A 16,699-nucleotide genomic window follows, 5' to 3' on the forward strand; every position below is an offset into this window, starting at 1 on the left:
GTGTGATTTTATGCTTGGTTTCCAGGGCCTTCAAGTTTTGGTCCAAGTGAAATGTTCTATGGTGTCTCCTGATTCTAAATACAGTATTGCTTGGTTTGACAAAGTAAAACTATTTGTATAAGCATTTTACATCCTTGTCCAATAATTGTGATCTTTCTCACCTTGCTCGTCATTAGCATCGCCCCCTGCTGGCTGATATCCAGAGCTAGCACAGCATCCCGGGCTCCTACATACAGCGTGTGTCCGTCCTCAGCCAGTAGCAAGGTGGAGGTGTTTCCCACGTCAGGACTCCTGAAGACGGTCAGACGTCTCCCAGGACTGCCTACAGCACAAAACACTGCTGTTAACCTTTTACTTTCAGGTTTCATACAGTGCTCAAGTCACACCCACTTCCGCATTCAGCATACGCACACAGGGATTTCATCCTCCATTCATTTTGTTTTACTTGATCAAACCAAGCGATTCAGTTATATTTAGAATCAGGAGAGACCATAGAACATTTCAATCTGACACAAACAGAAAATAGCAGGATCATTTAAAAAAAAATTGTCAGAGTGAAATGTTATACAGCAGTCTCACCTGATTCTAAATGCAGTGGAATCCGCTTATAGTGATCATGTTAAAGTGATCAACCGCTTATATTGATCAAAAAGCTTGGTCCAGAATCATTCCTAAACACATGCTGTTTCAATAATTCACTTATAGTCAGGGCGTATAAAATTTGGTGCGGGATCTAAGGAATTGCCCATATTTTTGGGAATTCACGCATATTTTGAATTTATAATGTGGGACTAATCGCGCATGCGTTTGCGGCGGCCGATGTCCATGTTAGCTGATGGTGCGGAACGTTGCTTATTGCATTCAAACGACTGGCTGGACGTGTTACACGGCGGACCAGAGTCCACTTGCGCTGTCCTCTCTCAACAACGCTACTAAAAGCCTCTGCTGATTTGCAATACATGTCCCACAAGGCTTTCCCAGAGGAGAGGAAAAGTCTGAGCTGGCATTACATTAAACCAAACCTGGCAAGGATGAGTAGAATGGTTTTATTTTGGGAAAAATCTGACCGGAAGTCGTGTTGTTGTTCTCGCTAGCAGAAGCAGCTAACGTTAGGTAGTGAAGATAATGGCTGTGCCCGTCTATCAGACAGATTTGTTATTCCCAAGCGTCAGGACACGCTACAAAACATTGTCCACGATCGTCTAAAGTGTGAGAGTATTTTAGACCGAGGCCCAACTATATGCTTCTCTGTAACTTTAAACTCTGCAAATTGGAAATGACGTAACCCTAACGTTATGTACACTCGGACCACGTCCTGATGGGCAGCAGACAGCACCAAGTCATTCTGTCATCTTCTTGGCCACGCATATTAGGATTATCAACACGTGGAACGTGTTTGTTAGTCGTAACATTAGTCACTTAAATTAATGTAAGTTAAATCATTTCAATTACTTTCCTTGACCCACACTAATGAAAAAAACATTTATTTGCCAGTGATTATCTTAACTGCATATTACTCCAGTTTAAACATTCATCTGTCAGCAATCAATTTTTTTTAGGCTCAGTATATTTAAAAAATAATCATTAGATTAATCGACTAATCGGAAAAAAGAGTCGTTAGATCCATCGAGAAGAAAATAGTAGTTTAGGATAGCCTATCCACTATCCATGACTTTGCATCCCTGAATAAGTCTAAATTACTATGCATTTTGTCATTGTGTTTTATCTGCAGACTAAGCAGCCATGGACCTTATTCACAGCGCAGCCATCTTGGGATGACGTCACCCGCTGGTTGGGAATGCAAGGAGACTCTCATCCAAACCCCTGTCTGAACATGGGAGCAGTAGACCAAAAGTTTGAGTTCTGTCACACCAATTTCGTTTGATCACATCGATAAATGGGCAGATGAATGTGTACAGGATTTTTACAGCAACTGGATCGAGTCTTATATCCACGATATTCAAGGAAGCACAGACGATGGTCTAATTTGTTAACTTACAATACACCCTCGCACCACTGAGCACCGAACTGATACATCTAGCTCTGTGGAGCAGTTGAACCTGAAATGACACAGCCGAAGAAGGCTGTGTTTGAGCTTAAACTAAGGCACTGGCATGTGAGTACATGTGACACTAGCGTTAGCACCTTCGCTAGCTAGGTCCAGTGCTAGCATTAGCACCTTTGCTAGCTAGGTCCAGCGCTAGTGTTAGCACGTTTGCTAGCTAGGTCCAGCGCTAGCGAAGGTGCTAACACTAGCGTCAAAGTTAGCGCTACTAAAGTTGTCAGAGGTGTCACCTCCGACACAATATTGTTATCCAAGATGTTGCCATGCCAAATGCCAATGTATTCACATTGTGAATACATGTGAAACTACACAATATTTGGGAATACCATAGCCTAAATTTAAGCTCAAACAGCCTTCTTCGGCTGTGTCATTTTGGGTTCAACTGTTGAATAAGGTCCATAGGCTTTCGGTTCTATCAAATCCTTTATTTTTTGTATTGAGTGATAGACTTTACCAAAACACTCATTATATCATATTATATCAGAATTGTTGTTTGTTTTGTGTTCAAAATAGTGATGTTTTATTTAACCTTTATTAAACCAGATAAAAACAATTGAGATAAGAAATATTTTACAATTGTGACAAGACTACCATCAACACTGTGACATCAGAAATGGTATGAAACAAAATATGTGACATAAATGCTAAAATCATAAAACATGGCCTACTGCAAACTCAGATTTGGTTAGTCAGAGCGATGGAATATTAAATCATCCACCTCTGTTCACTACATCTGCCTTTCTTACCGCAGGTGTGCATAAACTACATGTTAAGAACTTCTTTTTTAATACAAAAAATTGAAAATATTATCGGTTATCGTATCGGTTATCGGACAGGAGAAGCAGATATTTACCGGCTATTGTATCGGCTGAAAGAAATCCCCCCCTAAAGTCTATCGATACAGTCTTATACAAGGTCACTGTGACCTCACGACCGTCTGTTCCATCAAGGCACAAGGGGCTGTAGCTAGGGATAGGAAGGTCGTAAAGAGTCGGGGTTCGAGGGGTGGATAGGGGCAGTGGCTGGAGAGATGTGGGTGGTTTAGAGGGGTGGATAGGGGCAGTGGCTGGAGAGATGTGGGTGGTTTAGAGGGGTGGATAGGGGCAGTGGCTGGAGAGATGTGGGTGGTTTAGAGGGGTGGATAGGGGCAGTGGCTGGAGAGATGTGGGTGGTTTAGAGGTAGAGGGGTGGATATGGGCAGTGGCTGGAGAGATGTGGGTGGTTTAGAGGGGTGGATAGGGGCAGTGGCTGGATAGATGTGGGTGGTTTAGTGGTAGAGGGGTGGATATGGGCAGTGGCTGGAGAGATGTGGGTGGTTTAGTGGTATGAGGGGTGGATAGGGGCAGTGGCTGGAGAGATGTGGGTGGTTTAGTGGTAGAGGGGTGGATAGGGGCAGTGGCTGGAGAGATGTGGGTGGTTTAGAGGGGTGGATATGGGCAGTGGCTGGAGAGATGTAGGTGGTTTAGTGGTATGAGGGGTGGATAGGGGCAGTGGCTGGAGAGATGTGGGTGGTTTAGTGGTATGAGGGGTGGATAGGGGCAGTGGCTGGAGAGATGTGGGTGGTTTAGAGGAGTGGATAGGGGCAGTGGCTGGAGAGATGTGGGTGGTTTAGTGGTATGAGGGGTGGATAGGGGCAGTGGCTGGAGAGATGTGGGTGGTTTAGTGGTAGAGGGGTGGATAGGGGCAGTGGCTGGAGAGATGTGGGTGGTTTAGAGGGGTGGATAGTGGCAGTGGCTGGAGAGATGTGGGTGGTTTAGTGGTATGAGGGGTGGATAGGGGCAGTGGCTGGAGAGATGTGGGTGGTTTAGTGGTATGAGGGGTGGATAGGGGCAGTGGCTGGAGAGATGTGGGTGGTTTAGTGGTATGAGGGGTGGATAGAGGCAGTGGCTGGAGAGATGTGGGTGGTTTAGAGGAGTGGATAGGGGCAGTGGCTGGAGAGATGTGGGTGGTTTAGTGGTATGAGGGGTGGATAGGGGCAGTGGCTGGAGAGATGTGGGTGGTTTAGTGGTAGAGGGGTGGATAGGGGCAGTGGCTGGAGAGATGTGGGTGGTTTAGAGGGGTGGATAGGGGCAGTGGCTGGAGAGATGTGGGTGGTTTAGTGGTATGAGGGGTGGATAGGGGCAGTGGCTGGAGAGATGTGGGTGGTTAGTGGTATGAGGGGTGGATAGGGGCAGTGGCTGGAGAGATGTGGGTGGTTTAGTGGTAGCACCATTTTCCATGTTGAAAACCATTAGCCGTGTTGTTGAGGTACCCCAAAAACATTGCCTAAAGTGCCATAAGGCTGAATGGCCACACCACTGCGCCGTGGGCTTCAAGGTATTTGTGCTTGTATGAGTCTGGACAGACATGGATGTAGACCATACATGGGCAAACTACGGCCCGCGGGCCGGATGCGGCCCGCGGGCGCCACCTGTGTGGCCCGCGATGGAATTGCAAAAAAAAAAAAAAAAAAAAATTTTTTTTTTTTTTTTTTTTTTTACACAGTGCACCTGAACGCAACATGCAAGATACCGGCTGAATAAGTGTCCAAATGTTCATGTCATTCTGGCCAATACTCCACTTCTGTTATAGCATTTCAGTCTGGAATATGGAATATCTTTCAATAATCTTTATGACTAAAAGGCTACATTGAATTAGAAATTTAAATAATTAACTCATTGGTTTTGGATTTATTTAGCTTCAAGACTGCATTTTTGTTCGTGTGACCCGCAACACAGGCTTTGATCATCCCGGGACACTTACTGATACTTATGCTTAAATTAACCCACTCATATTCTGATTTATTTCAAGAAAAACATTTTGGCTAGTGGAAATTCTAATTGCCTGGTAACTTTAAAATGTAGCAGCCATATTGGCAGGTGGTCAAAAAAGTTAATTTCAAGCCCTGAGAGCAGGTGGTGACAGGAGTGAATGAGAAAAGGATGAAATATTGGTGGTTAAGACTGAATAATGACATCACAACTGTTAATTTAAAATTAGTTATTCCTCTAAACGTGGCTTCAAATGCACCAAACTTTTCACGCTGGCGCCGTTCGGCCCTCAGCAAAACCTGGTAGCGAGGACATTTTTTGTGGCCCTCTCTATCATCAAAGTTACCCATCCATGGGTTACGGCATGACAATATTTGTTCGGCCCCGGCAACAATCTGGGTTTCTCATGTGGCCCCCCATGAAAAATAATTGCCCACCCCTGATGTAGACTGTATAAGTCTGGACAGACATGGATGTAGACTGTATGAGTCTGGACAGACATGGATGTAGACTGTATGAGTCTGTACAGACATGGATGTAGACTGAGTCGGGACAGACTTGGATGTAGACTGCTGACTTGTTGTAACGTAACTTGTTGACAGAGGCAGACAACTGCCAGGCGGTCATCAAGTTTACCAACAGGGTCATCTATCAAAAACTGTTTTCACTCACCCATAGAGAAGGAGAGTCGGGGAGTCAGTCCCATCACACAGGGGCTCAGTAAAGCCAGGAAGGCTGTGAAGGCCAGCAGGGGGCGCTGCTCCATCACAGCAGGGATGACTGGATGAAGGAGGTGGGAGTGATGAATGGTTGAGTGTCTGTGGTGTCAGAGACTCATTTGGAGGGGCGGGTCCCACAGCTGAAGCCATCTCCTCTGGTCTCTAGAGCCATCCATTGTTGTATCTGAGAGACAGACAGGCAGGCAGGCAATATTTCGATTAAGGTGTTTCCATGAGCTTCTGTAGAATATTCTATTCAGATTCCCGTTTAAATGATACAGACTAGAGCAGGGGTTCCCAAACTGTGGTCCGTGGGGCCCTAACCTGAAGCTGCCAGATGGACGGTTTAGCTTCACATTACGTTTCACTAAACCAGTCCATCTGGGAATGCAGTAATCCAACCCGCTGACGGAGGCGGGCACTTTTTCCAAGCTACTTGGCAGGTGATTGGATGACCCATCTGTCTATCACCGCTGGTGCGTGTTAACTTCAACCAATCAGATCGCCATGCCTCTGACGTAACGTTTGCGACCAGAGGGGGTATGAGCCTGTTGAAATGTTTGTTGCTAATTAGCGGCTAACAGCAGCCAGGAGTGTTTGGCTACGCGCAGCGAATTGACGAGTGGCCGTCCCTTGTGCTATTAATAGTTAATTGATGAAAATGGAGCGCAGTGCCACGTGTGTTTATTTACTATGCTGCCTCGCTATCTCCATATAAGAACGTAAAGCACAGCTTTGTGTGTGTGTTTTGTGGAAGCTAATGTAGGCTAACATGTGCTCCGGCTAGAGTGATGTGGGCTGGGGCCAGAGTTATGATTATTGCACGGGAATTTCCACAAACTAACGCATGAGCGATTAATAATTGGATTGGATTAATAAATGTTTTGATAATTTGGAAATGCTGTCCAGTTGAGAAATAACTGAAGTTATTGCTGCATCTACGATAGCCTCGCCAGCTTTAGCTTCCACGGCGGCAGCCATGTTGACGAGTGAAAATAACTACAAAGACCATGTACCCACTACTTGCCCAGACACTTCTCAGTAGTGTCACACAGAAAGCCCGCCTAAGGCTGCCGCTGATTCGACGAGCCGGCCATGGTTCGGGTTTCTAAGCCAATCATCTTAACTGCCTGTGCATATCAAGATGGATTACGTCGAGAGAATCTCTTTTGATCTCGCGAGGTTATCCATCTTGCAAGCAAGGTTATCCGCCTGGTGGTCCGCCAGAGATTAAAAAAATTAAAAAATTATATATATATATATATATATATATTTATAAAATGGGTACCTCAAATCAAGCAATCTGATTGGTTCACAGCCATTGTATAATTCCAGTAACCGAGTTCAATAACCCATGGCCATGGGTTATTGGTTACCATGGCAACTCTCTTACTAAATGGCAGCGCTGCGCTCGAGCCAAACAGCTTTCTCCTGATCTGCTGTATGGAGGGTCACTAGTCCTTCAAGTCTTTGTACAATGAGTCATATGGACGCATGATGGCGCAACTCTCTTACTAAAAGTACGTTACTTGGTGTCCGCGGAGACCTTTTTGACCGTCATCGTCGTAACTGCGGTCAACTGAGCCGTGTCCGTCGTAACACCGCCAGTTCGCTGTCTTTGAAAGCACGACGTTAGATTATAACTAACTAGTTGTGTGGCTTCGCCTTCCAAAATGTTGCCGTTAGTTTTTTAGAAGTTAATACATAGAATTGGGAACGTTACATTCAATTTCATTCAGACTGTCTTTCTGGCTCAATCGCCGCCATTGGTGCAACCGGCCCCTGGTCGGGCTTTGCTCTCAGCAAGCGCCAGGATTGGCCAATGTCGACTTCAGTCTCCAGAACGATCCAATCAAATCACCCGCACGTCTATCTTCTTGCTAGAGGTCCCGCCTTACAGTAGTGTTCCAACTGACTCTTAAAGAAAAACCATGCCAGTCGGACTTATAGTATTATTATTATTATATTATTATACTTGGAAACCGTTTTATAAAAGCAATATAGCACTCGAGCAGCGTGTGTTGTGAAATATATCACACTGATAAGCTGTTAACCCACTCGGCCTGCGGCCTCGTGGGATAACAGCTTATCAGTGTGATATATTCATCACAACACACTTGCTCTCATGCTATATTGCTTAAATATATACCAGTTTTTACATTATATACATTAACCCTGAGGAGTAGCCGGATTGGGCCGATTTTCGGAAATATCGCAATAGGCTATTTGGGAAATATCAACATTTTTAACATTACTGTCAGAGGCTGCAGCAGACTCAGTTTTAAAGCCAGAGTGAAGTTTCTGGTATCTGGTATGAAACTAAAAGACCTAAGGAATCGATTTGTAGCAACCATAGGTAGCTAAATAATACATTTTGAACCAGCAAGTAGCCTAATATTATTTAGCTTTTCTGCTGCTATGGTTAAATCAGCCAATTGTTTATTGGGGGGGGATGGGGGTATACACAGTGGAAGTGGTCCCTGGGAAACATGACGTAGGCCTACGTGACGTTTCCAGCCCCGGAAGACCATAAAATATTTCAGTTGGAGCAAAAACAAGAAATAAAAACGTGGACAAAAATCTAAAATGACTACTTTTTTTGTTTTGTTTTTGCTCCAACTGAAATGTTTTATGGTCACTCACAATTCAGTAGGTCATGGTTTGGCTTGGTTCCAGCTGCTTATAGAAGGATTTTTCTAAATGTCTATGGAGAAAATGAATGGGGAACTGGAAACATCACGGAAAGTCACGTGACTGTTGAGCTCTATTGAGAGCAGAGTAAGGCATTTGAAGGTGGGTCTTACCCACGGAATAATATACTATAAATATAAATATACTATATATATATATATATATATATATATATATATATATATATATATACTAAATATAATATAATAGTATTTGGCTTGAACAATTATTTTAAACTAGTCAGCGATACTCATGGGTACTCTACAAGAGCTAGCGAGACAACTTGTGTTACCTGTAGCTTTAGGACAGCATCAGGGGAAAACACCTTTCTGTAGCTACTCATCAGCAGCTAGCCTCAACGCAAGACTCATCAGTCATTCTTCCCTCAGAGTCTTGGATGCGTGGCCCCTACAGCCACTGCAACGTCGGCTAAATGGCTGCATACGATATACACGTTATCAATCACAATAAAACTGTACCCACCTCCGAGACAATGTTGTTATCCAAGATGTGCGTGCCCTGGCACTCCCAAATAGTGCGTAGTTTCCAATACCGAGCCCTTTTTCACATGCCAGTGCCGAAGTTTTTAGGTGCTCCACAGCGCCGGATGTATGGGTTCGGTGGTCAGTGGTTGGGAGGGTGTAGTGCAGCTTACAATTTTGAGCATCGTCTCCGCCATGTGAAAAAGTGCTCGGTATTGGAAAGTACGCACTATTTGGGAGTGCCAGGGCACCCACCCCATAGATAACAACATTGTCTCGGAGGTAGGTACAGTTTTATTGTGATTGATAACATGTATATCGTGTGCAGCCACGTTGCAGTGGATTTAGGGGCCGCGCATCCGAGACTCGGAAGGAAGAATGACTGATGAGTCTTGCGTTGAGGCTACTCAGCAGTAGGGGTGGGAATCTCTAGGCACCTCATGATTTGATTCGATTCATAGGGCTACGATTCGATTATAAAACGATTATCAATGCGATGCATCTTTTTTTTTCAATACATGCTTTCTTTTGACTCACTGTGTGACTACTTTTAAAATAAAGTCCATTTTGAATTGCATTGTAATGATCCATAATTAAAATAAACAGATGCATTTACTTCCATTATCTTTTATTAACAAAGCAAATGGAATTGATGTGTTAACTGGAAGGTTACATTTACCAACATATTCCCCAGCATTGCAAAGAACCAACAGGAAAATAAACACAAGTGTCCCAGTTGTGTCTGTAGCAGCATCCTTGTAGTAAATGAACGTCACTTCAGCATATTCTGAATCACTTCTTCTACATGTTGTAACCATTGTAACAGCTCCGCCACATTTACACCAGCTGCCACTCATCACTCTTGTTTGGAGTCCATGAGACGCTAGCTGCCACTGCCAGTGTTCAGTGATGAAGTGCACAGTTTGTCCACACATCACAAGTTAGAGCTATCCTACCCACTTTCTTCAGTGAGATAACTTCGGCTTTGGTCTCATTGTACAGTCTGGGGATCAGGGCCGTAGTATTCTATAGGAAACTGTGGACGATTCCAAGGGCCCTTGACTGACAGGGGCCCTATTTCTTTTTATTTTTTTTACAGTGCACCTGAATGCAACATACAAGATACCCGCTGAATAAGTGTCCAAATGTTAATAGGTCCATGGTCACGACCAATGAAGCGCTGTCAGCGTTGCTAGGTTCAACCAGAGCCGTATAATAGAAGAGTTCCGACATCTCCATTCACTCCAATGGACCAGTTTTTTTCCAGGAAGTAGAAAGTGGAACTCTTGAGTAAAAAAAGCAGCACTGTCGAGTTGCATCAAAATAGACAGTGTTGTACTTTGAAAGGGTTTTTCATCCCTTGAAATGAATCAAATTGTACATTATCGGCTTTATTTTCGCATGCAAAAGTAGCGCGAGACCCATTCCTGGCTGTTCATTGGCTAATGAGTCTCGCATTTTGGTCCTCCGCTGACGCCACTCTCTTACTAGAGGACACTAGGTTCAACTAAACTCTGAAGACAGCACATTGAGTAGGCTATTTACATTGTACCTATAGACGGTTTTAACTTGACAACAAAAACATTCTAAATTGAACCCCCGCTCACTTCCTGTTGCAGTGTTTGCTATGGACATAAAAGAAAAAAACATTCAAGTGCAGGACTGACCATTCTGTGAAAACCGTCTATACAGCTGAGCGTCGAAAACAAAAGTAACGATGTCCAAGTGAATATTTCTGCAGTTTGCCGAATGCTGAGAAAAAGGAAGTGCTGTGGGGTTGCGCTCTGGTGAAAACCGTCTATACAAATGTAGCATGTCATTTGTTTTTGTTGTGTTCAGACGATTTCAGTTGAAATCTAAAATGTTTTTGCACTAATGATTTAAACTTTCATAGCAGGTTTGTTCTGTTCAAAAGAATAGCATATGTAGCGTTGCTGTTTGCACTATTAAAAGAAAAATGTATAAGTAGGCCTACATGCCAATGTGAAGTAGCTAGGCTATTTAGACCTATATCAAAATACTGATTGCACTAGCCTACTGTTTGCTTTTTAATACAGCTGTTTTATTAAGAATGAAAAATACAATTATTGGATGATAATAGTTATAGGCTATGCATAAAAGTGTTTGCTTGTGTGAATAATAATAATGTGTAAATGGTTGAAGCTGAAGCAATTGCAGTTATGTGATTGTTATATTTAAGTCCACTACGTACAACCCCTAGAGCCACTAGGAGAGTCACGTGAGTGACGTTGACTGTTGAATAAACTAGTAGCTACCGTGCAACTGAGAAGTTTCCGTCTGATTAATGTAACTTATAGTAGCCTATAACTAGTTGTATAAGTTGATGCAGCACACTTGGGAAGACACAACAGCACACACACAGCCATGCTGCTGTAGTGTGTGGTTGAAACACACTACATCCATGTTATTGTGTGGCTGCTTCACATGGGTCTCCACTACACTACTAGTGTAGTAGTGTAGTGTAGTGTCACTACACTACAGCCACATCATAGCTGTGTGTCTCTGATGAGGTGTTGCAGATAACGAAGCAGAGTGCAGAGAAACAGACGGAGATCTTACTGCGTGTCCAGACAGTTTCCTCAGCAGCCAAGTCTCCGTTGTTCTTCTGTCCCTCCCGTGCAGGTAACTATTATCAACTGTAATGTAATCTGATCATGTAATCTAATCACATCGAATCGAATGTAATCTGTCCGCGCCTGGTTCAAACAGGACGCTATCTGAAAGAGCCTACAGTATGCTACAGCAGCGCTGTTAACACAGCCCGTATCTGAGCGTTTTCACTGGGTTCTCTCTGAAGCTCACACATTCCTCACCCATCTGGTAACCTCGCGTCACCAGGCTCTTTCTCGTGCCTGGCCTCCGTTCACAATTGATTTTGTCACCCTGCCTGTTCCGGCCTAGAGCCCGCCCTAGACCGGAAGTAACAGCGGATATAGCGGCAAACAACAAAACAAAAGATGGACGTACCGAACGAACTTTTTGAAGAAGTTCTTGTAGAAACATTGCGGATTCACAATCTCACATATTTTAAGCCAATACAGAAGCTTTGCATCAGACAATTAATTGAGGAAAGAGACGTCAAGCTAACGGCAACAAATACGTTTTTTTGGCGCACGTCCTTCCGGTGTTCATGCCCCATGACAAAAAGCGGGGTGAAAGGTGCCCATTTGGAGGTCCAGCAGGCTGCAGGCGCCATCTACTGGACATTCAACTGTTTTACAGCAAAGTGCCTAAGTCACGCCCTTTTCCGGTGACCCGCCCCTCTCTGCCTCTGATTGGCCTAGCGTCAAATGTTCATCTAATCACATTCGCTTAGCTATCCTGCATCTCTTTCTACAGTCTGTGGTGAGACAGACAGCAGTTTTGCTTGCTAAGTTGCTAGCCTGAATGAAAGACGCCATGTGTGTTTATATTTTTAATATAGTCTGCCCCTGTGGTTTATAACGCTGCTGCTACTCTTGGCAGTACACATACATGTATGTAGCCTACAGGGAAATCTAAAAAAGAAAGATAAAAGACTCATGAGAATGATCAAGGGTGATATAAAAACAGGGCCAATGCATTACATTGAACTTTAATTCAGCTCATTGTAACACAAGAGTGACATGTATTTGAATTGAAATATAAATCAGAAGAAACAAGGTGATGACATTAAAGAAAAAATACAAATTCAAGTAGGCTATTGATCTCACACATAACCTTTTGATTCTATGCTGCCATCTGCCATCTCATGCTTGTTGATTTAATGATTGTTTTGCACCTGCTGCTCACTTTATGAACAAATAATGCTTAGTGACTGAATGAAATATATTAGGCTCGTTTGAGATTACTTCTGACTCGACTGGGAAGCAGGCGAGAGCAGCAGAGTGCAGTCAGCCAATCAGAGGCAGAGAGGGTCGGGTCATGCCTTCGCCTAGCCTTCGCCATCATGGGAAAAAGAATATTGCTTCCGGTATCGGCATGAGACCTAAGGGATTTCATTCCACATTCTTTTTTCCATAGACATTTCGTAAAATGCTTATAAAAATAGCTTTACTTTGTCAAACCAAGCGATTCAGCTACATTTAGAATCACACGAGACCATAGAACTTCACTCTGACAAAAACAACAACAAAAACGTATTATTATTTCTATTGTTGTTATTATTACTAGTGGATAAAAGCGCTATATAAATACAGGCCATTTACCATTTAGTGCAGTGCCCATTCCCCCCCATGTACCACCCCCCCCCACACACACACACACTGCACTCCGTCAGGTTGCCCCTAAGCGCACTCCCCAAGTTTGAAGTCGATCCGACAAACAGTTCTCGAGGTCCGCGAGGGACAGACAGTCCTGAAATTATTGTATATACTAGTGCAGTGCCCGTTCCCCCCATTCACCACCCCGTGGGCACTCCCCCACACACACTGCATTCAGTCAGGTCCCCCTAAGCGCGCTCCTCAAGTTTGAAGTCGATTCGATCTCGGTTTTCGAGATACGCGAAGGACAGATATACAGAAGTCGATCGGACGGACAGTCCTGGAGATACGTGAAAGCTGTGATCTTATTGGTTGAATTGCACAAAGTTTACCACTGCAATTTCTCGGGTTCCCAGCAACGCACCTGTCAAGTTTGAAGTCGATCGGACAATGGTTCCCGAGATAAACCGCTTTTTGTGTTGCCAGTAAGTGTCTCTATGACTATGCGTCAGTACAAATTGCATGAAATGCGGCACCGCACTCCAGCAAGCGCACGCAAGTTTGAAGTCAAATTCGGCACTGCACTGTCGAGATCCCATCAGCGCACTCCTCAAATCGGATGAACGGTTCTTGAGATAAACTGAATTTTTTTGTTGGGACAATGACCGTGTGCAAACTAAGCGAAGTAGTGCAAAAGCATTTGAACTAAAGCGTTAAACTATTGTGGTTCTCTCATATCTTTGCAAGTTTGGCAGGTCTGCATGTGCCCCATTTTAACATTGAGCACCTGCCCCTCTAAAGGTCTCTGCACGGCCCTGGTAAAAATGTTTCTCACAACACTTACAGTAACTATACCATAGCACCCGCAAAAGAGCCTAAAACACTAAAAAACCTTAACCACATATACGTCAAAACACACAATTCTGTCAATCACTAAAGTACTGTCATCAAATGGATAGCACCCTTTGCTTTTGTAAACACTGACCCAAGACATGCTATTTTGCATTCAATTTGGACAGACGGTGATTTTACAGTTAAATTAAATTATCAGAATCTTTACTGCAGTAATTTTATATATTTTTATGTTAGAAAATTCAAATACAGTAAATAAAAAATGTTGTATGCGAAAGTAAGTGCACTCTCGAGAAATTATTTTTAAACTATTTTATTTGGTCTTAAAAATGAAATGTAAATAGGAAAATAAATAATAAATAAATAAATCTGCACGTTTCTTTCTTTGATAGTGTGTAACCTATACAGCCTACCTATTTTGATGTTTTCCGTGATCCTGGTCTCGGTATGTTGGTGAAGAATCCTCAGAAGTAACAAATCACTTTCTATTAGCAGCCACAGTCTTGTCATGGAGATCCATCCGTAGGACCTGGACCTTCTCCACCCTGTCTCAGCTGCTCAACAGACCTCTCCAAACACAAACCACTTCTTGTTCCAGAAGTTCTCGAGCCCGTATAGAGGATTTTGCTTGTTTAGACGGTCCATTCTTGGCTCTGCTTAAAGAAGCCTAAAGCCTATTCTCCACCCAGCATCATGTTGTTGCTCAAAGTGGGACTCCCCTGCCTTTCTACACCAAATGATGGATTATAACTTGACACTTATTCTATGACCGAATAACTGATTCCAAATGTGCAGTGTCAAATGAGACTTTAGCAGTAGAACGTCATGACAGAGCAGGGAAAGGACTGGCAAGAGAAGGTAAGATGCTAATAAGGGGAAAGAAGATTTGAGAGGCTTAGCAGCGACCTGGAAACAGCCGGGCTGGACATCAGGCTTGGAAAGTAATGGATTACATGTAACGCAATTATGTAATGAGATTACAAAAAAAATAACTGTAATACCTTACAGTTACAGGAAAAAGGTGCAATCAAGATTACAGTTACATTTAGTTAAAAAAAATGATTACCAGCAGGATTAGAATTTGATAGAGCAGAGCAGTCAGTCAGGAAAATGTCTATCATAATGAAGATATTCATGGTAATCAAACGGCAACATGTCCAATCAACACAAGGCTACTGCAGGTGGCACTAGAGAGTGAAAAGAAAGGATGTGCAGCAAATGAATGATAGAGACAGTCCGCATGTCTGGGAACTGGCGCGCCAGTGGGGTAAAACCGCCGATATATCTCATGGGCTGACTCACCAAAAGACGGTGCTGCGGCTCTAAACTACAGGTTTGGGGGTTCTAGAGCAGAACACAAGACGTCTGCTCAGATGTGCGGTTACTGCGGTGGTTAAATCCCCGATCGTGTCTGCCTGGGCTGGGCTATCAGCTAAAATCTAACTTTGCTGAATGGATAGAACGGGGGTTTTTACCCCACCCTACCCCGCCCCCAGCCAGGCTGAGCCAGCTAACCAGCGTCTATTGTGGGCGTTCCTAGAGCCTGTATGGGCGTTCCCAGACATGCCTCTATAGGTAGGCCTAAGTATGTAGGCTAATCTTTCTCTGATATACAGCATTATATTTTCATCTGTGCTGATTTTTAAAATGGCAAGGTAGCTTAGGCCTATATTGTTTTGCAGCTAAACTTAAACTCCACTGAAAAACAATGTAGATTTATTTTGCAAATGTATAACATATTTTCAAGTTAAAGACGGCCATATCTTAACTCTTGTAAGGTGGAGTGTTTCCGACTTGTAACGGGTCCAGTGAAGAAAGGAGCGGTTTAGAGTCTGTTGTCATCTAAACATGGCCTTAGAGCCCCAGTATGTAGGCTATTAGTGTTCTGAGAGAGTGATTTGTCATTACTTATTTGAAAAGGGGTGGGATTCCTCAAATCATAATTTACTCATTTCGAAACTAGCTGTTCCCTTTATGGTCAGATGAATAATAAAAATGAACTTAAGTTTGACGAGAATCACAGAGTTACCTGTAAACAGAGTCCAGACCTATTTATTTACAGTCTATGGTCCAGACGCACGCATCATTTCGTCTTCTACATAAATCCTGCAATGCATTTTACACACCCCGAACGCATGACAGCAAAGATAGTCAGAAAGATGGCAGATAGATGTGACACATTGCTCAATCGGTGGAACATCAGAACCTCAATTTATGTTCCCCAGCGGAATCAAGTAGCCCTGACTGCAGTACGCAGATCGGGGAGTGGCTCAACCTCAACGTTTGACTCATTTGCATCGACGTTTGCATCGGATAAGGTCTTCACTTCACGTGAAGACTCTGGTAGGAGCCGGCTTTTAGACCTAGACGTGAAAATGGCACAGTGTAAAATGGGAAATGCGTGACGTTCGCCGCGCTGTTGAGGCTACATTCATATAAGCATTAGACAATCGAATAGCCATCATCTGAGTAATCTGCAGGAAAGATCAACTGATGTTTAATTAATGAAATATTGTGTTGCTTGTGTTTGTTGTTGCTTGCGTTTGTTGAGTAAAACAGAAGATCAGGATATGAAATAACAATTAAATGGTAAATAACAGTAAGCTATAGGCCTATATAAAAAAATCTGATCATTTGTTTTGGGCCGGTCTAGGCCAACATTTGTTGTTGAGATGAAAAATTATTTAATTTTGTCTTGTGGATTTTAATTGCTGTGCCTTTTGTCTATTCTTTTCCCCTCTGATATATAGAGACACCTTTCTATTATCAAAGATGGTGAGGTCACTGAAATTACTAAATGCAGGGACAGTGAACTTGTCCACTGTCTCTGCATTTAGTAATTTCAGTGACCTCACCATCTACACTGCCGAAGATCTGATAGAAGAAGAAAGAGCTGAGTTTTACTTTGAGTGGGCGGAGTCAAACGCGTTTGACTCCG

General features: G+C 43.3%; 1 protein-coding gene across 1 annotated transcript in view; it reads right to left on the reverse strand.

The window, feature by feature from the left end:
* Positions 1–6,515, reverse strand: part of sema4ab (sema domain, immunoglobulin domain (Ig), transmembrane domain (TM) and short cytoplasmic domain, (semaphorin) 4Ab) — a gene marked incomplete at both ends in the record, with an annotated part of 31,112 nt that extends 24,597 nt beyond the window's left edge. Inside the window, 3 exons of the mRNA XM_083646099.1 lie at positions 162–322; positions 5,488–5,595; positions 6,488–6,515. Of these exons, the coding sequence (XP_083502225.1) occupies positions 162–322; positions 5,488–5,595; positions 6,488–6,515 (297 nt within the window). The remainder of the gene's footprint in view (positions 1–161; positions 323–5,487; positions 5,596–6,487) is intronic.
* Positions 6,516–16,699: the final 10,184 nt, after the last annotated feature.

The sequence above is a fragment of the Poromitra crassiceps genome (genome assembly GCF_964638095.1).
Source record: "Poromitra crassiceps genome assembly, chromosome: 11".
Classification (NCBI taxonomy): Eukaryota; Metazoa; Chordata; class Actinopteri; order Beryciformes; family Melamphaidae; genus Poromitra; species Poromitra crassiceps.